The sequence below is a fragment of the Argentina anserina genome, chromosome 1 (assembly GCF_933775445.1).
Source record: "Argentina anserina chromosome 1, drPotAnse1.1, whole genome shotgun sequence".
Classification (NCBI taxonomy): Eukaryota; Viridiplantae; Streptophyta; class Magnoliopsida; order Rosales; family Rosaceae; genus Argentina; species Argentina anserina.
The window spans coordinates 5,367,498-5,385,895 of record NC_065872.1 but is presented as its reverse complement, the minus strand read 5'-3'; the positions used below and the strand labels follow the sequence as shown (position 1 = coordinate 5,385,895).

General features: G+C 39.0%; 3 protein-coding genes and 2 pseudogenes across 4 annotated transcripts; 2 read left to right on the top strand and 3 right to left on the bottom strand.

Moving 5' to 3' along the window:
- Positions 1–443: 443 nt before the first annotated feature.
- Positions 444–3,793, top strand: LOC126799049 (protein ALTERED PHOSPHATE STARVATION RESPONSE 1). 2 transcript variants are annotated; one of them, XM_050526175.1, is made up of 5 exons: positions 444–615; positions 840–1,568; positions 1,672–1,889; positions 1,996–2,222; positions 2,863–3,793. In XM_050526175.1, exons 2-5 carry the CDS (start codon positions 860–862, stop codon positions 3,644–3,646), a joined length of 1,938 nt encoding a protein of 645 aa, XP_050382132.1. In that variant the 5' UTR covers positions 444–615; positions 840–859; the 3' UTR covers positions 3,647–3,793. The 2 variants fall into 2 exon arrangements, with proteins under 2 accessions (XP_050382132.1, XP_050382125.1); XM_050526168.1 differs by having other exon boundaries at positions 444–1,568.
- Positions 3,794–6,100: 2,307 nt separating this feature from the next.
- Positions 6,101–6,958, bottom strand: LOC126800456 (putative F-box protein PP2-B12; annotated as a pseudogene).
- Positions 6,959–8,254: 1,296 nt separating this feature from the next.
- LOC126799085 (L10-interacting MYB domain-containing protein-like) lies at positions 8,255–10,357 on the bottom strand. Its single transcript, XM_050526205.1, has 3 exons — positions 10,194–10,357; positions 9,108–9,461; positions 8,255–9,000 (listed from the first exon to the last, which is right to left on the bottom strand). Exons 2-3 carry the CDS (start codon positions 9,459–9,461, stop codon positions 8,485–8,487), a joined length of 870 nt encoding a protein of 289 aa, XP_050382162.1. The 5' UTR covers positions 10,194–10,357; the 3' UTR covers positions 8,255–8,484.
- Positions 10,358–10,459: 102 nt separating this feature from the next.
- Positions 10,460–14,968, bottom strand: LOC126799065 (cell cycle checkpoint protein RAD17). Its single transcript, XM_050526184.1, has 12 exons — positions 14,624–14,968; positions 14,463–14,520; positions 14,082–14,167; positions 13,953–14,000; positions 13,562–13,618; positions 12,995–13,097; positions 12,587–12,894; positions 12,098–12,479; positions 11,849–11,974; positions 11,457–11,655; positions 11,303–11,363; positions 10,460–10,864 (listed from the first exon to the last, which is right to left on the bottom strand). The coding sequence occupies exons 1-12, from the start codon at positions 14,828–14,830 to the stop codon at positions 10,670–10,672; spliced, it is 1,830 nt and encodes a 609-aa protein (XP_050382141.1). The 5' UTR covers positions 14,831–14,968; the 3' UTR covers positions 10,460–10,669.
- Positions 14,969–16,022: 1,054 nt separating this feature from the next.
- On the top strand, positions 16,023–17,717 carry LOC126800448 (uncharacterized; annotated as a pseudogene).
- The last annotated feature ends 681 nt before the right edge of the window (positions 17,718–18,398 follow it).

Genomic DNA, 18,398 nt, shown 5'->3' with positions numbered 1-18,398 from the left:
ATTATTATATAAATATGATTATATAATATATTATTCATTTATAATAAATGTCAAAATAGGTAAAATTAAGAAATTGTTAGAATTTGAGCATAATTTTTAATATTTCTTTATCTATTGTAGAGAAATTTACCAGAATTGTTGGAGATGCCCTTAGTCTTATTACCATGACGGGTGATACATATCTTCTTGTAACTTGTATGAAGTTCCATATCGGAAAAAGAATTTATTTTTTGTAGAAGAAAAAAAAGATAAACGGTCGAACTGCACTTTAGGATACTGACAGACTCTATGACTGTTTAGTTTCTGTGACACTGACTCAAACGAAGCCAGTGCTGTAAATCCAATCACAAATTCAGGGTACTTTGGTCATCCACTATTCAAATATACAATGGCACACTAGCTCTCTGCCCAAGGCCTATTGTCTCTGGAACACCTCAAACCCCCTCTGTCTTTTCCTTCCTCCACCACATCCTTAGATTGTTCCCAAATCTCCACAGAGAGAGATAGTCTCAGATCAAAACAAACTGAGTTTCAGATCAAACTGGGCAAATGTGGTTTATCCCAATCCAGTTAAAGAAGCTTGCATCAGCAACAACAGTTTGATTTTTCTTGAAGGTGAGAGTGTTCCTCAGTTCCTCTGTCTCTGTCTGGGAAAAAAGAGAGTTTCATAGCCTTAAAGAATCATACTTTACCTGAAAACAATGTGCTCCATTTTGACCACCTTTGACCCTCCATTGATGTGTGTCTCCAAGCTTCATCACTAGCTCAAAAAGCCTTGGTCTTTCTTTGTTGGTGTTCTTGATCAAACCCTTTTGTTCATCTTTGTTGTTGTTTTTTAGTGTTGAATCAAAGTTGAAAGATGGGGTGTTGCTACTCGAGAATCGAGAGAGAAGAAATGGTGTCGAGATGTAAATCGAGGAAGAGGTACATGAAGCAGTTGGTCAAGGCAAGACAAGCTTGGTCGGCTTCACACTCCATGTACCTACGATCTCTCCGAAGCACAGGTGCTGCTCTGCTCCAATTTTCCAATGCCGAGACTACCCTCCATCACCACCACCACCCCAGCCACCCAACAACCCACCACCACCTCAACAACCACGCCCATCACTCGCCGCCGCCGCCGCCTCAAACCCCACTTCAGCCACCTCCCCCTCCTCCTAGAAGTCCAAGTTCCGAGACTACCTGGACCTCAACCGCCTCTACTGCTCTTCCGCCTCCTCCGCCACCGCCGCCATCGTCCACGTGGGATTTCTGGGACCCTTTTGTGCCGTCTTCTTCTCGGTCGGTGACTGAGGAGGAATGGGAAGCTACAACCACCGCGTCGGAGGCGGTGGTAACGACCGTGACAGGGGCGGCGAGCACCGTGGCGCCGCCTTCGATTGTTAGTGGGTTTTCGAAGGACAGTGAAGCCAGCTCGATGGCAATGGTGGTGTCCAGAAATGCTAAGGATCTGGTGGAGATCATAAAGGAGCTTGATGAGTATTTTCTTAAAGCTGCCGATGCCGGTGTCCAGCTCTCGTTTCTCTTGGAAGTTCCAACTCCTGGATTTACTTCTCATATTAACGGAGGTAAGTTTTAGTTATTCAAATTTTCACATGTTATGTAAGCATGGAGTTTTTGTAAGTGCATTATTGAGAGGGAAAAATAAAATTAAAGGTTTTGAATTTGCAGGCAAAGTATATAACCATGGTTGCAATTTGAGTACTCCATCTACATGGGCGTGGGGTTCGAGTCCTAAATTCAATGGTTTCGGAAAAATGGGTTGCGACGAAATGGTGTCAAGTCATTTAGGCAGTGAAATTGGGAGTGATGGTGTGGTACATAGTAGCCATTGTTCTACCGTGGAGAGGCTCTATGCTTGGGAAAAGAAACTATTCCAGGAGGTCAAGGTAAACTTTTTATTCATATTTTACTCTGGTGAGTTCAAATTGATTCAATCTGATCATGTAAAATCCCGTGAGATATTTATGTTTGTTTTCCTTGGGTGGTTTTCAGGATGCAGAGACTATAAAGATCGAACATGACAAGAAGGTGTCAACATTGAAGAAGCTAGAGATGAAGAGGGCAGCAGATTATGTTAAGACTGAGAAGACCAAGAAAGAAGTGGAAAAATTGGAGTCACAAATGATGGTTTCTTCTCAGGCCATTGAGACAACTTCAGCTGAGATCATCAAAATAAGGGACACAGAGTTGTACCCTCAACTACTTGAGCTTGTCAAAGGGTTAGTCTTTATTTGTACCCTCTCCCTAAGTTTTACTTCTTAATTTCTTATGTCATCTGTGTTCCAATTGATAGCCTGGAGGTTAATATTTCTGGCTCAGCAGAGTTTAAGTCTACTCTGATACTGGGTCAGAAGGTATAGTGTTGAACATTTACTTTTGACTGCTTTTGTAGAAGTTTTGTGCACCTATATTTTGCTTTTGTTTTATGGAATAAGACAATTTTTCTGGGCATGAATGTACTATTTTTTCAGGGAAGGTCCACCAACTCAAAGAAAATCTTGACATATTATAATGTATTATGTTTATACTGTTGTTTGTTTTTCTTTAATGAGATCTTTGATAAGTTCTGTTTTTGTGTTTATCCGATTAAGTTAATAAATGTGATCTAGGGTGTAACTGTGTAAAGATAGCCTGGCTCCCAAACTTTGTGACTTAATTGTGTGCTTTACATCTGCTTTGATTTTCTATTGATCTCTTGCTTGTCAATTTTTTGACTTGTACAGTTGTACTCTTCTCAATGTGACTTAATCGACGGGTTCCATACTCGACGATTTTCAAGTCCATAGTCAATTTTTGGACATTCTGAATACATTTTCAAGTCCCTAAACTGAAAGAAGACTGTGGCTTTCTTTGTTGTAGATTGATGTGCATGTGGAGAAGCATGTATCAGTCCCATCAAGTCCAGAAGCATATAGTTCAGCAGCTCAAATACCTGAACACCATACCATCTACCGAGCCCACCTCTGAGATTCACAGGCAATCAACTCTCCAGCTTGAGGTCCATGTCCAGCAATGGCACCAGTCCTTTGATAACCTGGTCAGGGCTCAATGCGACTATATCCAGTCCCTTACAGGATGGCTCCGGCTAAGCCTCTTCCAGTTTAGGAGAAATCCATTACCAAAAACAAGTCAAGAATCAAGAATTTACACGTTCTGTGAAGAATGGCACCATGCAGTTGATCGAATCCCAGACAAAGTAGCATCGGAAGGAATCAAGAGCTTCCTAACTGTAGTGCATGCCATTGTAGTTCAACAGGCCGAGGAAAACAAGCAAAAGCGGAAGTCGGAATCGGCATTTAAAGAGCTGGAGAAGAAGTCAAGTCAACTTAGGTCACTTGAGTCTAAACATGGTCCTTTTTCGGTGTTAGATTCATCTAGCTCTTCTGCAAAGAACCCAGTTGCTGATAAGCGAGCAAAGGTGGAGAAGCTGAGAGCAAAAGCAGAAGAGGAGAAGAGCAAGCATGAAAAGTTTGTGAGTGTGACGAGATCGATGACCATAAATAACTTGCAGATGGGGTTTCCACATGTGTTTGAGTCGATGGTAGGCTTTTCAAGTGTGTGTATGCAGGCGTTTGAATCACTATATAACCAAGCTAAAAGTGCCGATCAGGAGCTGGATGTTAAGAGGCTACTACTAAATTAAGGAAGGATGTGGAATTGATGAGGATGACAGCTTTTTAATCAGTTTTTGTGTATAGATAGATCCCTGTGGTTTCCCTAAACTTAACACATGTAGGCAGATTAGAAAACAATGCAATCGCACGGTAAGGAGATTTTTAAGTAGTTTTCGCATTTTAACTATCAACAGCCTTGTTATTTATGTATTTCTCTCTTCCTTCTTGTGAGTTCATTGTAGTTATCTAATTATTTCCAATGAAGGGTTAAGGTTTAAGAGGTATATTTCCTCAACCTGTTTGAAATGCTCTTGCACTTGTTATTGACAGCTCTGTTTGTTGCCTTTGCTCAAACCGCAGTTATGCGCAAACCAGAAATTCTTCTTTACAACCTTACTACTAACTTACTATCGTAGTGCTATTGTAAATCCTTATTTATTCCCGAGAAGCTTGAAAATAGATTTCTTCAATATAGTTCTTTACAGATGAGACGATACTGGAGGTCTTGATGCGGAAGAGCCGAGAAATTGAAGGTTACTGCAGTACTCTGGACGAGTCGCAGAAGAAGATGAAGAAAAAAAAAAGGAAGACAAAGTACGATGCTTTAGGTTTAGGGAGTGGTTCATCTTCCCCATAGAAAATGAAGTCATGAGAAATAATTGGGAACAGAAGAGTTTGCCGCGAAAAGAATGTCATAATCTAACAATCGAACATCAAATAATTTTCCTGTTTGGAGCTTTGGATTGAATTGATACATTTATCTTCCCACTGAAACTGAAAATGTTTTCATATTAATCTAGTTTGGTCAGAATTCTCCTTCTCATGTAAACTCTTTCCATGTATTCTTGTCATGGATTTATGGAGAGCCAAATAATGAAATGATTAGTAACATATGTGTAGGGTAATAACTATTGCATTTGAAGCAACAGTGAAACAAAAATGATGGGAATGATCAACATTACCTCGTCTCAACCGAAGTACCATATGGAAGTATTTCTCAAACAAATTAATTATCATATGGAAGTAGTATGCCACTGAAATGGCTCAATATATATGAGGAGAACAAAAGAATGTACAACGAAATACTAAATACAAAAATATGCAATCTTCTATTCAATAAATTTTATACTGGAGATCTAAAAGTTGGCATTTGTTTAATTAAAATAGCTATATGTACTTAATCACTGGGACTACGTACAGATTACATTTTCATACTACATCATAAATTCCCTATCTACATCATCATAATCTTGTCCATCACGATCAACTGGAAACTGATCGGATGGCTTGACGGCAAATTTAAAAAATATTTTCTGATGCACATGTCACTCCAGTTATTGTCATACAGATACACAGTTTTCTTTCTTCTTTCTTTGTTATAAGAGTATCAGACATCGTTACTTGGTTTGGTCATACTTGTATGGGGAGTACTGGTACGAAGTACATGAACTAGTAAGAATCACATGACCATGTCTGTAACCCCTTTTGTGAAATTCAGCAGTATAATATAGGAACTATACTAAGTAGCTTTTTTTTTTTTGACAATTTAGTTTCTAGGGAGTTATAGAAATGTCTACATTCATGACATTCAGGCCAAGCTTCATAAAAGTTGAGATATTAGAAGAAATTAACATGTACATTAGATAAAATTATCTAATAATGTAGTGTTGACGTCTTTGTTTTGGTTGCAGGATGCTTCATATACATAATGCGGTGCTAACTAGATTAATTACGTCGATGCCTCGATGTAAATTTGTAGCCTCCGCCGACATGGGATGCATGCCCTTTACAAGTTGATTGCCAAATACGAGTTGTCTTTGAAATGCGCACGTGGGATGTGTAGGATGTGTTTGTAGTGAATTAGGGCATAGAATTTTCCAAAACTAAACAGTTTGTTAAAAGTTAATTTCTGATGCCAGTCCATCTCGAGACCTCATGGTCTGTGCAATTAAAGAACTGAGTAACCAGCATTTGTTAAGAGTTAATTGAGCTAACTAAATGCCTAAATCATATAGGCATTTTTTCACATATCAAAATTGATTTTGCTTCAGATTATTTAAAAAAAAAAACTCAAAACATAATGGAAAACGTAGGTGGTTAATATGAGTTATTGGACCATCAGAGTTCCACAAAGCCCAAAACCTAATTCACTTTAGAAACTTCTTGCACACGAGATAAGCTTTATGGGCGAGTTTGGCCCCGAGTTTTTACCAGATATAAGTTTAAATTCTCAAATAATTTGACTGAAATGTTTGACAAATAGAAATTGTAAGTGATTATATGAGAATTTCACACACACTGAGACAATTTCTAAAAGCTACAAATTAGAACTTCTAGTTCTGTGGGAGAGATTATAATCTGTCTATTACTTTACTACCACATTTTTCTAAACTCACCACACTCTTATACCAATATTCACCAAACACTTCAAGTACTCACAACTGATTATTCTCACATTTCAACTGCAGCTGATTATAAAAAACTCACCTCGGGGCCAAACTCGCGATATATGTCGTGGATGGGGACAACATCCGCGTTTCGATTCTCCCACTGATTTCAAGCCACCATGCAATACGAAGATTCACCACCTCCTTAAACCTATTCATCGAATTCACCAGACGTACATCATTTTATCGTATATGTCGTGGATGCATGTATAGATTTGAGCTATAGGCCTATAGTTCATATATGCTGTCTATCAAGTATAGTATTATTGAGCTAGCCTGATCAATAACTATAAGCAAGGAGCCAAGGATGGTGAAAGCAATGTACGGACCTGGACTCGAGCTGCGATCTCCATAAGGACCTGAACTCGGGCAGCGATTTCCCTTCATGCCGAGCAATCCGAAGGCGCCTTGCATCTATCATATAGCATTTCTTCCCACTCCATTTGTCAAGGTAAAAGCTCCACATATCATGAATCAATGAGGATTATATATATAGTTGTATCCTTTTCAAGCAATTTAATTCTAGCATATAACATGCCTTGTACCAAAATTCCGATCAGGAAGCCAAATAGACCAATATGGTAGAAGTAAGTAGTTAACCATCTTGTCGTCGTCGATGAGGATGGGACTGTCGATCAGAGAGAGCTAGTTGAAGACTGAAGAGTAAAGTTCCTTCTTGGATTTGGCATCGATTGCACGTCCGGCGTGGAGTAAAATCTCATTCGTCTCAGCGGGAAGGAACTTACCCCAAACTCCGTTGGAGTCGGCGGCCTACTTGAAGTGCTTAGAAATCAACGACAGCCTGCACGCGTCTCGAAGAGTCGTCAGCCCGATCACTGTGGCCATGCAACCTTCCGGGAACGCCTCCAAGTTCATTACTGCTGCGTCCTCCATTCTCTTTCACTCTGGTAGACTGCGTCTCTGACTGCGTCTCTGACTGCGGGGGTTTCGACGTTTCGTGGGTCATGGAATATGTTTCTGTTGGGGATTCGGACTTGAGTTTCAATCGGAGAAGAAGAAGTTTACGGGGTCGTCGTTTTTACAACTTGGGTTGGCGCCTTGGCGGGTTTTCTATTTTAATGCTATTATCAGGGTTTTTGGTTTCGAGATTTATGTGGGGGTATAACTTTCTTTTGAGTAACGTTTTCGAACGAATTCCTTTGTTTTCAGTCCGTATTAGGCCATTTAGGGAGCGTTTCCTTGGGTTCAGAAATATCACACAGTAGAATAATCATCGGAGAGGTCTCGAAGGAGAAAATAGAATGCATTGTGAAAAGACAGTTTTACCCTTATGTGTTTTTTCGTATATGTGCGGAGGGTGGATACGTAATTTTTTAGCTGTATTATTGGATCTGGATGGCACATTGGGTATGGTCTGCCGGGCTCCCCAGCCACCCCTAACTTTAGTAATTCACTAGTTCTTCTCATGTCTTAGCTTGTTTGAAATATATTTATCAACCATAGATATCATTAACATTTCAAATGAGTTTTACTACCATGTTTGAACATAATTAAAAAAAAAGACAATTTTATCCATGGCACTAGCTTCCTTCTTTTTGTGGACATTTTCTCAAGAAATAATATAACTAAAATTGAACAATAATAATATCATGTATGTTAAGAAAAACTTAATTTAAATAGTGGTGAGTTACATGGCCTTCTTTTATATATGGGAACTCCTCAAGTCATGGACCTTTTGGACTTCCCATCAAGAATTGCAGTGGCCTTTTTACTAGGATTGTGGCAATTTCTTGTTAAGAGTGCTCGCAATGTGTACTTTGAAAATCAATTGGGTAGTACTGACGATCGATTTTGCTAACTCGAGGATCAATAAGTTTTTTTTTAATTGATCCTCAATAAGTTTAAACACTATAACAATCAGGAAAAGGATATATGCAATCAGATGTGATTCAAGCGCCTCAACAGCGAATACAGCCCTGAAGTCCTTTCACTCAATCAAAACTTTCAATTGCATCATCTTTACCCCGTTACAATCAGGGGAACAAAACACTGAGCCCAGTAAGTACAATTTGTAATTCAAGTCAGTGACTGGTGTAAAAAAAAGTTCTGGTTTCAACAACCTTCTTTGCCAAATTTTCGGATCTCTTACAGGACTTTATACATCTCAGAAAAAATGCAAAACCTGGAAAAACCAAAAGTAGAATAAGACATCCAGAAATTGTGTGATGGAAGAAATACAGCTAAACATATATTACTCTTAACAGTCCAACATTTTTAAGGATGTGCTCCACAAGATATGAATCTACGACAGAGGACCTCTTGGGTCGTTTGCCCCCTCACATACCAAATATGGATTTGCAACTAGTAAGCTAAACAAGGATACTATTGATACTAAATAAGAGTAATAATATTCACATCAGTAGACTTAGAAGAAAGACAGCTACATAGCGTATGATAATCTAGGGTACAAGGTTAGCTGCTCTGCATTTTCCCTGCAACCAAATCAAGCGCTTGTCGTGTTTGAGAGACAAGAACATCTCCCTCGCGATGGGATTGTCGAACAGATCAACAGCAGCAAAATAGACTTGCTCGTCAACACCTGTTATCTGATCCAGTACTTTAATACAATTAGCTATGGTATATCTGGCAGCACGATGCTGTACAGCAGCCGTTCTCAGTTTTGATGCAGCTGCCATCTTTAAGATAGCTCCTGCGATGGCATCATCAACTCCCTTACGCCCTCTTTTGCGGATGGCAGTAGTGCTGGGCGTAATAGGTTGACCTGTTTCTTTATCCTCCACAGCCTTATCTGCTTCCTCAGATTCGGATGAGGACAGTATTACTTGCTGGATGGGCTCCTCATGTTCAGCTGGATGGCCATGCTTTCCGTTGGTTGCTGGTTCTGAAAATATGATGCATAGCTCTTTGAATATTGGGCAGCCATTGCTTCTTAAATTCTCTGCTTCAGCATGTTCCTGCTTAAAGATTTCCACACATCAGTTTGGTAACTTGGGTAGTTCGGTGCAGAGATCTGTCACATAAGAAAAGAATGAAACAGCTAAACTAGGAAGTAGGAACATACCTTCATGTATTCAGCCCATACTTCATCACTGGCTGTGATAGTCCCTGTGGCTTCATCCCAACTAAAATCACTACGATCAAGAAGGGACTTGATTATAACATACATCTTCCTCATAACTGCATATCGGTTCTTCAGTTGTTCCTTGTCCCATTTCAGACCTGTTTTCTTATAAAATTCATCGCAGATATACTTCCATGATTTTGTGCTGAAGTTATCATTCTTTCTATTCCCTTGGTGTACTTGATCAACCATTAAGCTTGCGAGTATCTTGGTAAGATGTGTTGTCCACCTAGCTCTTAATTGTTGCTCTTGAAGCTGTGGCTGCACCCTCGAGCGAGTAACATGGCCAGCCATCTAATTTAGAAATAGAACTGGGTAAGAAAGTAGGTAAAATAGAAAATAAGTACAACATGTATCCAGCTGATTAACTTTTCATTCTGTATGTCTAGGGAAAACATGGTATGCATAACGCAAAAACATGATGTCTATCGGTTTCTCAAAGAGTATCGGGCAGTTATAATTTCAACAGCTAAGCCAAGAAAACAAAAGAACAAGTTGATAGTAATTGTTGGATATGCAATACCTACAAACTAGATTTGTTTATTCTAAACTTGACAGAAGTACATTCATGGTGCGACCTCACATAACAGAAAACATACCTTGTACACACTGCACAGAGTCACAGACTAGTGTTTCATCAGGCATCAGTGTATGTGTATTTTACTACTTTACTACAGTAAAGCCACAACTCACTTCTCACTACTTCAATTAGTAGAATCTGAAGAGTTTGTTCACAACAAAATTGAAATATTACGAAGATAAAGCTTAATTCTCCAATCTGGGTCAATTAACACAGTCACAGACCCAAATCATATAAAACCAAAAATTTGACAGGACAATAGGTTCTATTCACTGAAAAAAAATTCCATAATGCGAATTCCAGCATAACAATATTTGACCACAGATTAAGTGCAACCGCAATTGTAAACAGCAATCACAATTCTAAAAGAAAACACTGAAAGTGCTAAACGAGCTGAACTAAGATTACTGGGTGGGTTAGATGCAGTGAGAAGTGTATGTATATACCTTTGGGGAAAACCCAACGAAAACCCAAACGCCCAATGCTGAAAATGATGAATCTGGAAAACCGAACGGAGGAATCGCCGGTTTTCTTTTCCTCTGAGTTTAAGAATTGCGTTTTTCTGGTGAAGAATATCGCGCACCCAAACGCGGCTTTGTAAAGAGGATGTTCGGGACAAAAGAGTCATTTCCTATGTTCCTTCAGTGGTTTGTTTTCCTTTTTCCTCCTTCTCTTTTGTTTTAATTTTGTGATTATCAATCAAAGATGAACAGACTCAAAAGAATGATTTCACACAGCAACTCCTAAAATGGAGCTCTAGAGTATAGAACTTCAATTAGTAACTGTACAAAGAACTGAGACAACCAAAATCTAGCATTGCATGCACTCTCGGTAATTTCTTTTTGGTTGCAGCAACTTCACAAAACCAAGCGAATCTTAACCTAGATTGCTTACTAAGCTCTATTGCTTCCAACACTATTCCCTACCATTCTTCTATATCGTCTTCGATTTCCCTTTCATCATCGCCCAAATTCATCCTTTCAACATTGTCTTCAAGACCTTCCTGTGCCCTGAATCCAAGCCATTTAAATACAGGCGTGTACTCAGTAGCCATAACCGTCAAAGCTGATGAACATGTTCCACTGTAAGCACCATATCTCCGATTGATCATCTCCTTCTGCAAGTCATAAGTACCATGGTCAGTAAAATACTAAAATGGAGACCAGTTTATACCTTGAATATCATCTGGACTATACTACGGTAAGCAGATAAACTCAACCCTGACTGTCAGGTAATGCAAGACTTTCAAACATATCAATTTTAAACAAGCTAATCCCATCTTTGACTAGAACAGTTTTGTAGCCAGAAGTATAGATATTGTGGCAAAACATGCCAGGAAATATTTGGTTAGAACTAAAATCATTCATCCCCTACCAAAAGGAGAAAGAATTCCAGTGATCTTTTATTGAAAAATATAACCATTAGCATCACCATTTCATGTTTAGTACTTGTACAGACTGAATAATTTCAATTATTTCAGCATAACAAGTACATTTATGCTTGTCTTAAAAACAGAATGCCATGTACAAAGGGGTAAACTCTTAAAAAAAACAACCTTGTTGTAAAATGTTGACTTCTCAACCTGCCAGAGCTTGGGCCGCCGAACAGCATGCCACCTGCATGCTTGTAAGAAATCAAGATCTTATCATTCTGAAAGTGCACTTGTCCTTGCTCATGCAGTAGGATGAGGAGAGGCGTATATATATTACCTGGACGGCGATGGATGGAAATTTCCAAATAGAACACCACGAACGGCAACTGACGCACCGGCTGACTGTAGAACATTTTCCGCCTCATACTGCCTACTCAACATTCCGCGAAAAGTGGCAAGCAGCAAGTCTGCATCACTTAAATATGAAGCAACTAACCAGGCATCATCCATTGCCTCCTCACTCACGAAATCGAGAACTGCAAGACAATTGTGTGCAAGAGTTGGAAAGCATCAACAATCTTATGAAAAAAGAAGAAGAAAAAGGCATGCTGCCAGCCATTTTCCCTCTCATATACTTGTATCCTGTCCGTGCACTTTGTATCCATGTATGAAAAAGACATAATACTTGTCCTAACATCAAGTTACAACATCTAGGTAACGAAATATCACCATTTTCATGTAAAAAATCGGCAATAGGCCTAGCTTGTCCATGTGCTTGACAAAGAATCTTTTCTGGAGCATCCATTTTCAGCGGTAGTCTAGACAGACCTTCTCGCACATGAAATGCAGCTCCATCTACAAAACAAAAGCATAAGCTCAAATGCCACATCTCAAGCATAATTGAACCTCCCCCCATGCATACACTAGGAAACTAATAGATCAACAATTCAAAGCTACATATGACTTGAGTCAACATACCCAATTCCATTATATCTTCAGTCTCTCTTTTGTTATGCAGAAACTTCCCAAGGGCATGGAATAGAGAAAGTGTTTCATCTCTTCCAAATTGTGAGGAATAACTATCACCCAAAGTGGTTACCATATCTGATTTCCCTTTAGCATACAAGGATGTTTGTTTCCCTCTAGCATAACTGGGAGGAGAAACCAATGAAGGAAGTGAATGCAACTCCGATGGTTTCAGAAAGAAGAACTGTAAATATGTAATTGCATTTCTTATGTCACCTCCACTTGCTTTTGCAATTAGATCAACCTGTTCAGCAGTCACATTACACTGCTCTTCTTTACAGATTTTAGACAGTACTTTTTTTATGGATGTAGATGTTATAGGATTGAAGGAGACCTGAAATTTCCAAACATAGTTTGAAATAAATACGTATTCAGTAGTAGCCTCAAAAACACTTCTATAATATTAAAAAAATAAACAAACTAAATGTCTGAGAAAGTGACCTTACAAGCCCCAGCACTATGAAGTGATAGTGGAAGTTCATCCAAGTAAGTAGCGGTGTGATCTTCTGAATCAGCTTTACCATGGTCGGTGATCAATATAGCAGTTGGTGTACGAGTTGATTGCACAAGAAGGCGCAAACAACTTTGAAGTCTTTGAAAAGCAACTTTCCCATTTGTCACCGGAAGATCGTCTATTAATAATATGATTGATGACTTTGAACCCTCACGTGATGATGGAAGCAAACCATACTTTCGTACTCGCTCCACATAATTTTCAAATTCCTCCAACTTGGACACGTATTGTACTCCTAGAATCCAATATACCAGAAACAGTAAAGCCTCCATTAAAATGGTCAAATTCTAATCATTTACTAGTCCCCGTAACTCCATGGACAGAATTTACTCTACCTGTACTAGAGTTATATAGATGTTCTTGCCAAACTACTGGAGTTGGCGTTTTCCATTCACACAACGTAGCAGCAAGCTCTGATGCAATAACATGAACAGTTGCCTACAAGAAGAAAGGAACCAAAATTTCTTAATAATGAGGAAATAATGGAGCTTGGTACTAGACAGTTCTTTCGAGAAGCACATTGCAAAACTCATTACATTACAGTACTGCCATGCATCTTTTTTGAAAAGTAAAGCAGCAAAACAAAGTTAACTCGTGGCTGAGGCAAACAACTAAAACCTACAAACCATAAGACTCTCAGCAGTCAGATTACATCACAGTTACTCTACTTTTATAACTTATATGCAGCAGAAACTTAAAAATTTGACAAGATAATGAGGCAGGTTTAAAGCCCATTAATTAAGTTCACGTGGACATTTGGCTTCAAAATTTCTGCCAAACAGATTGGAGAAATCAATGAAGCACTATTTTGCATACTCTCACAAATGAACATCATACACCAGTCAAACAATTGAACTCGAGAAATCAAGAACTATAGAATGAATGAAAAGTGGACCACATACAGATTTTCCAACTCCAGCTGGCCCCGTGATTACAAGAGTATGATTCCTAGATTCACCCTGTAAGTTGTAAGGAAAAACGTACATGAAATTAAAGACAATGAATTGCAAATATTGAAAAAATAAACAGAGAAACAAATTATTTTCAATTAGATTTAAAAATAAACTTCAGCATAAAATTTTAGAAATGAAAACGACCTGGATGGAAAAAAGGCAATTGCATAACATAAGTTAAACAACTAAACTAAATTGTTATTATCAGTAATTGAACAACTAACTAAAGAAGTCTACCAATGCCTTGGTGTTTTCAGTTCAAGTCAAACTTGATTTGGATATTAATCTCTAAAGGAAAATTAACATCTATATGGTATGAGAAACTTTGATGACCAACAACCTTTGAACTCGTCAATCTCTCTTCAAACCACCCCTTAACTTCCTGAACCTGTAAAAATGAAGAAATAAATTAAAACCACTACAGCGGCAACACGATCACATTTTGCAAAGCCAAGCCAATCAGTTCTACCTTTTTCTTGTGAACAGCAAGCTCCTCAATCGATCGGGGTTTGTATTTCTCAACCCATAACTCCTGCACATTGCTCCTTCCAGAACCTGATTCACAATTCCACCCCCATTCAGCTCTACCCAAATTAAACAGAACTCGACACTGGTGCTCAAACAAAACTTTTTGGCTGACTATATCACTGTATCAGTTGTATAGTTACAAACTTACAATACAATGTAACACCAACTCAAGGTTTCACATCAGGACTCAAATTACAAAAGAAGACCATGACAATTACGCAACAATAAGCAAATAAAAGACAGGTAAGCTAAGCATCACTAAAAATGACAGAAAGCAGATGAAACCGAGATCCAAAAACTACAACTTCAGCAATTGGCATACCAGCAGGTACCTCGGAACCACCGAACTCTTCATCAAAATCTCCAAACGACAACTTCACCTGCGTCAGATGAAAACCCCAAATCAGATTCCCAAAGCTAATTTCTTACTGAACTCAACAGTAAAAATTCAAAACTAACCGAAAGAAATCCCCAAATCATTACCTCATCCCAATTAGTGGACACCGAGCCCAAGCTAGAGCGAGAACTCAAACCCCGAGCCTTCTTCGCTCGGCCGGGGTTCTTCGCCGGAGCCGGAGAGATCAACCTCGCCGCCGCCGACGACCTTGTACTTGTACGATTGGAGCTCAGAGAAAGATCGGGATCCTCGTCGTCGGACGACAAGACCACCAGAGAGCTCCGCTTCCCCATCGGAGATAGAAGACCTGAATTTCCTAGGCTTTTGAAGGGACGGATCCTTTAGCGTGAAGCTCCATGGTTTCGTGAGAAGGTTGAAGGAGGAAGAGTTTGAAGGCTTTGGGAACGGAAACGGTGCGTTTAGGAGGTGAGGTGTAATAGAGGAGAGGAGGAAATGGCTTGAAATGTAGAGAGGGTTTGGTTTCGAGGGTTCGAAAATTCGCGGGGTTTTGGGGAATTTGTACTGTGAAGACTGATCGAGACGGTCAAGTAAATACCCAGCCAAATATATATATTAAAAAAATTAAAAATTAAAAGACAATATGAGGCGTGAGTATGATGTTATAAATGCATCTATTAACTTAAATTAAATGGTTGTAGTGATAATACGCATAGCATACTCTTCTATGTACAAATGTAATCGTACAAGCTTTAGTTCTTCTGCTAGTATCCTAATTTCGTAGGATTTGAGAAGATTATAAATACACAGCTTTGGATGCTAAGCGCAGCATTTATTTATAATACTTCATGGATTAACCTCGAACAACTCTCATTGAACTTGATATGTGCTAGTACTCACATCATTCTTATCTAGAACCCTAGTCCGGCTAGAATCGTACTATTTCTATGCTGCATCTTTGAAATGGGGCTCATAATTTTTGGCTGAACTCTAATGTTGTCGTTGAGAGAAATATTGGTTAGCAAATATTTAGATCATCCAAACGAACGTGAGTGGCCAACAACAATTTATGATTCTTTTACTACCGATCTTAAAATTATATTAAATCTCAAGTTGAACAAACAGTAATAAACGAGTTGCGTACTTGAGAGAATAACATGAACGAATTGAATTTGGTGATCAACTCATCGATCGATGATGTTAGAGTTTAGTGACTGAGATTGCAAGGAAGATCTTCATTTTCCCTCATTTATTAAGTTATAATTTTCCCCTTCTCTTATCTAAGAAAATGTTATTCAATAGTTTTCAAGCTTTCCCTATAAGCTTAATTAATTAGGGATAGAGAAGGAAAATATTTTGTGTTGATACTGACGATAAAAAGTGAAGTTTTGCCCTACTCATTATTATGTATACGCACAATCACACACACGCTAGTAGGATTCCTAATTTACGATACTATTAACCCAGCTGAGGGTTTTGCTATTGTAGACACAACTTATATCTCATTCTTCTCCCACATGAATGATAATGGGTGCCCGTGGCAGCAAACAACAAGCTGTAGATGCATACCAACATACCTTACTAAGAAGGCGTAAGGGACACTGTCGTTCCAAAGCAGAATATGTAACTAATAATATAACTAAGAATATCATATATAACTAGCTCATAACTGTAAAATTCATAAGTACAGTATAAATTTTTGTATAACACTAGTAATAAATTTAGTTTTCTTCTAATATCTCAAAAGAAAAATTGTAGCAACATATGAAGTCTTGAGTGATCCGGTCCAGAGACGAAACTACGACTCGGCAAGAATCTATAGCTCTGGTGAGAGTGCTACTGATAGCTATGCCAGAACTCCTGCCGAAGATTCTCATTATCATCATCATCATCAGCATCGTAAAGCGGATGATGATGTGGACGACGAAATCCCCACTGACTGTGCTCCGGGAGATTTCTTCAAGGTGTTTGGTCCTGTTTTCGAGAGAAATGCGCGATGGTCAGTTAACAAACCGGTGCCGGGGTTAGGGAATGAGGGAAGTGCGATGGAGAAAGTGGACAAGTTCTATGAGTTTTGGTACAGCTTCAAAAGCAACAGAGACTTCACTGATACGTACCAATATAAACGTGATAGAGAGTGGGCTAAGAACATTCGCATTAGGAGACTCGTTGACAATGCATATGGTAAAGACCCGAGGATATTGAGGAGGAAGGAGGAGGATAGCCGAGAAGGAGAGGAAAAAGATGGAAAAGCAAATGATGAAGGATCCGGACGATAAGGCAGCGGCTAAAGCAGCTGAAGATAAGAGGCGGCGGAGAGAGGAGGAGGAGGAGAAGAGAGCTGCGAAGCGGCTTTGGAGCAGAAAAAGGTTAAAGAGAGGGAGAGGAAACTCTTGAAGAAGGAAATGAGTCTTTTTCGAACACTCTCATTAGGGTTGCATGGTCTTAAGGAGGATGATGTGGAAAGGCTTTGCTTGTGGTTTGATGTTGAGAAGCTTCGAAATGTATGTGAAACAATTGAAGAGGGAAAAGTTGAAAGACTAATGGACCGGTTGGGGAAAATTGTAAGTGAGATCACGAGAGAGGAAGATGATCAGAAGAACGAAAGTAGTACTCAACAACAGACACAAAAGAAAAATGAAAGTGATAGATCAGGTAGTGTTAAGGAGAAACCTTGGGGAAAATAAGAGATTGAGCTACTGAGGAAAGGGATGGTGAAATTTCCAAAAGGAACACCGCGAAGGTGGGAAGTGGTATCGGAATACATTGGTACCGGAAGATCTGTGGAGGAAGTTCTCAAGGCAATGAAGACAGTGCTACTCAAAAAACATGATGATAACAAAGCTTACAAAGCTTTTGATTCTTTTCTTGAGAAGAGGAAGCCTTCGAAATCTATTGACTCGCCGCTCACGACAAGAATAGAAGTAGAAGGTGTATCAATGTCACCAACTGGTTCTAGTACAAGTTCTCCTTCACCTCCTTCTAATGATCCAAAGTCTGCAAGTGGATCAACGTCAAGTAGTGCGGAGCAGGAAGATGTGTGGTCCATTGACCAAGAAAGGGCACTGATTCAGGCGATGAAGATTGTTCCAAAGGAACTAACCGGCGGTGCGCGGTGGGAGCAAGTTGCTGCTGCTGTTTTCTGAGAAGACTGCTAATCAGTGCAAGAAGAAGTTTGCTTTGCTCAAGGAAAACTTGAGAAGCAAGAAAAACTCTGGCTAGCTAGTTTAATTACTGATCTTTTGTACTTTGGAGCCTTACTTGTTGTTATACAATTAATCCTTGTAGATAATATTGAGATTAAACGCCATTTGTTGTAGGAACTGAAGTGATTACTCGACTTGTTGATGTACTTAAATAAGAAATTTGGCAGCTGGGTCGTATGCTGAACTGTTGGTTTGGTTGCTCAACTTGTGTGTCTGACCTTTCGGTAATTACATGTTGATAATATGAGGGATCCCCCAATCGTACAGTTATGACAACCTTTCAAACTATGCACAGAACTTAGGGTTCAATCTAACTATTACATTTGGTGGCTAATTAAGAACATGAGAAAAGAGATTGTTATTATATCATATGAAGTTAATCATCAACAAATGGATGCGTTTAAAAACTCATGTGCCTAATTGAATCAAGTTATTTCTTCTTTAGTATGAATCAAGTTGTGAACATGAACAAAACGTATCCCTGTCTGATGAGACTCACTGATAAATCTTCAATTCGAACTCAATTTTACCATAACAATATTGTATGTGTGGCATTCTCGGTTTCTCGATAAACATATTGGAAATCAACTTTTTTACTTCGAGGGTTTATTAGTTGCACCAAACTTGTTTTTCTCCAAAAAAAATAATGAATTCAGTCTTGGATCGACTAACCTACAAAAATTCTCATTCCACGACA

Bases quoted from the DNA above. Each gene is read 5' to 3' on its own strand.
- LOC126799049 (XM_050526175.1), top strand. From the start codon at position 860: ATGGGGTGTTGCTACTCGAGAATCGAGAGAGAAGAAATGGTGTCGAGA. The intron at 1,569-1,671 runs GTAAGTTTTAGT...TTGAATTTGCAG, and splicing joins TACTTCTCATATTAACGGAG to GCAAAGTATATAACCATGGT. The intron at 1,890-1,995 runs GTAAACTTTTTA...GGTGGTTTTCAG, and splicing joins AACTATTCCAGGAGGTCAAG to GATGCAGAGACTATAAAGAT.
- LOC126799085 (XM_050526205.1), bottom strand. From the start codon at position 9,461: ATGGCTGGCCATGTTACTCGCTCGAGGGTGCAGCCACAGCTTCAAGAG. The intron at 9,001-9,107 runs GTATGTTCCTAC...ATCTTTAAGCAG, and splicing joins TATGGGCTGAATACATGAAG to GAACATGCTGAAGCAGAGAA.
- LOC126799065 (XM_050526184.1), bottom strand. From the start codon at position 14,830: ATGGGGAAGCGGAGCTCTCTGGTGGTCTTGTCGTCCGACGACGAGGAT. The intron at 14,168-14,462 runs GTATGCCAATTG...ATTGTGAATCAG, and splicing joins TGGTTCCGAGGTACCTGCTG to GTTCTGGAAGGAGCAATGTG. The intron at 12,480-12,586 runs GTCACTTTCTCA...TGGAAATTTCAG, and splicing joins ATAGTGCTGGGGCTTGTAAG to GTCTCCTTCAATCCTATAAC.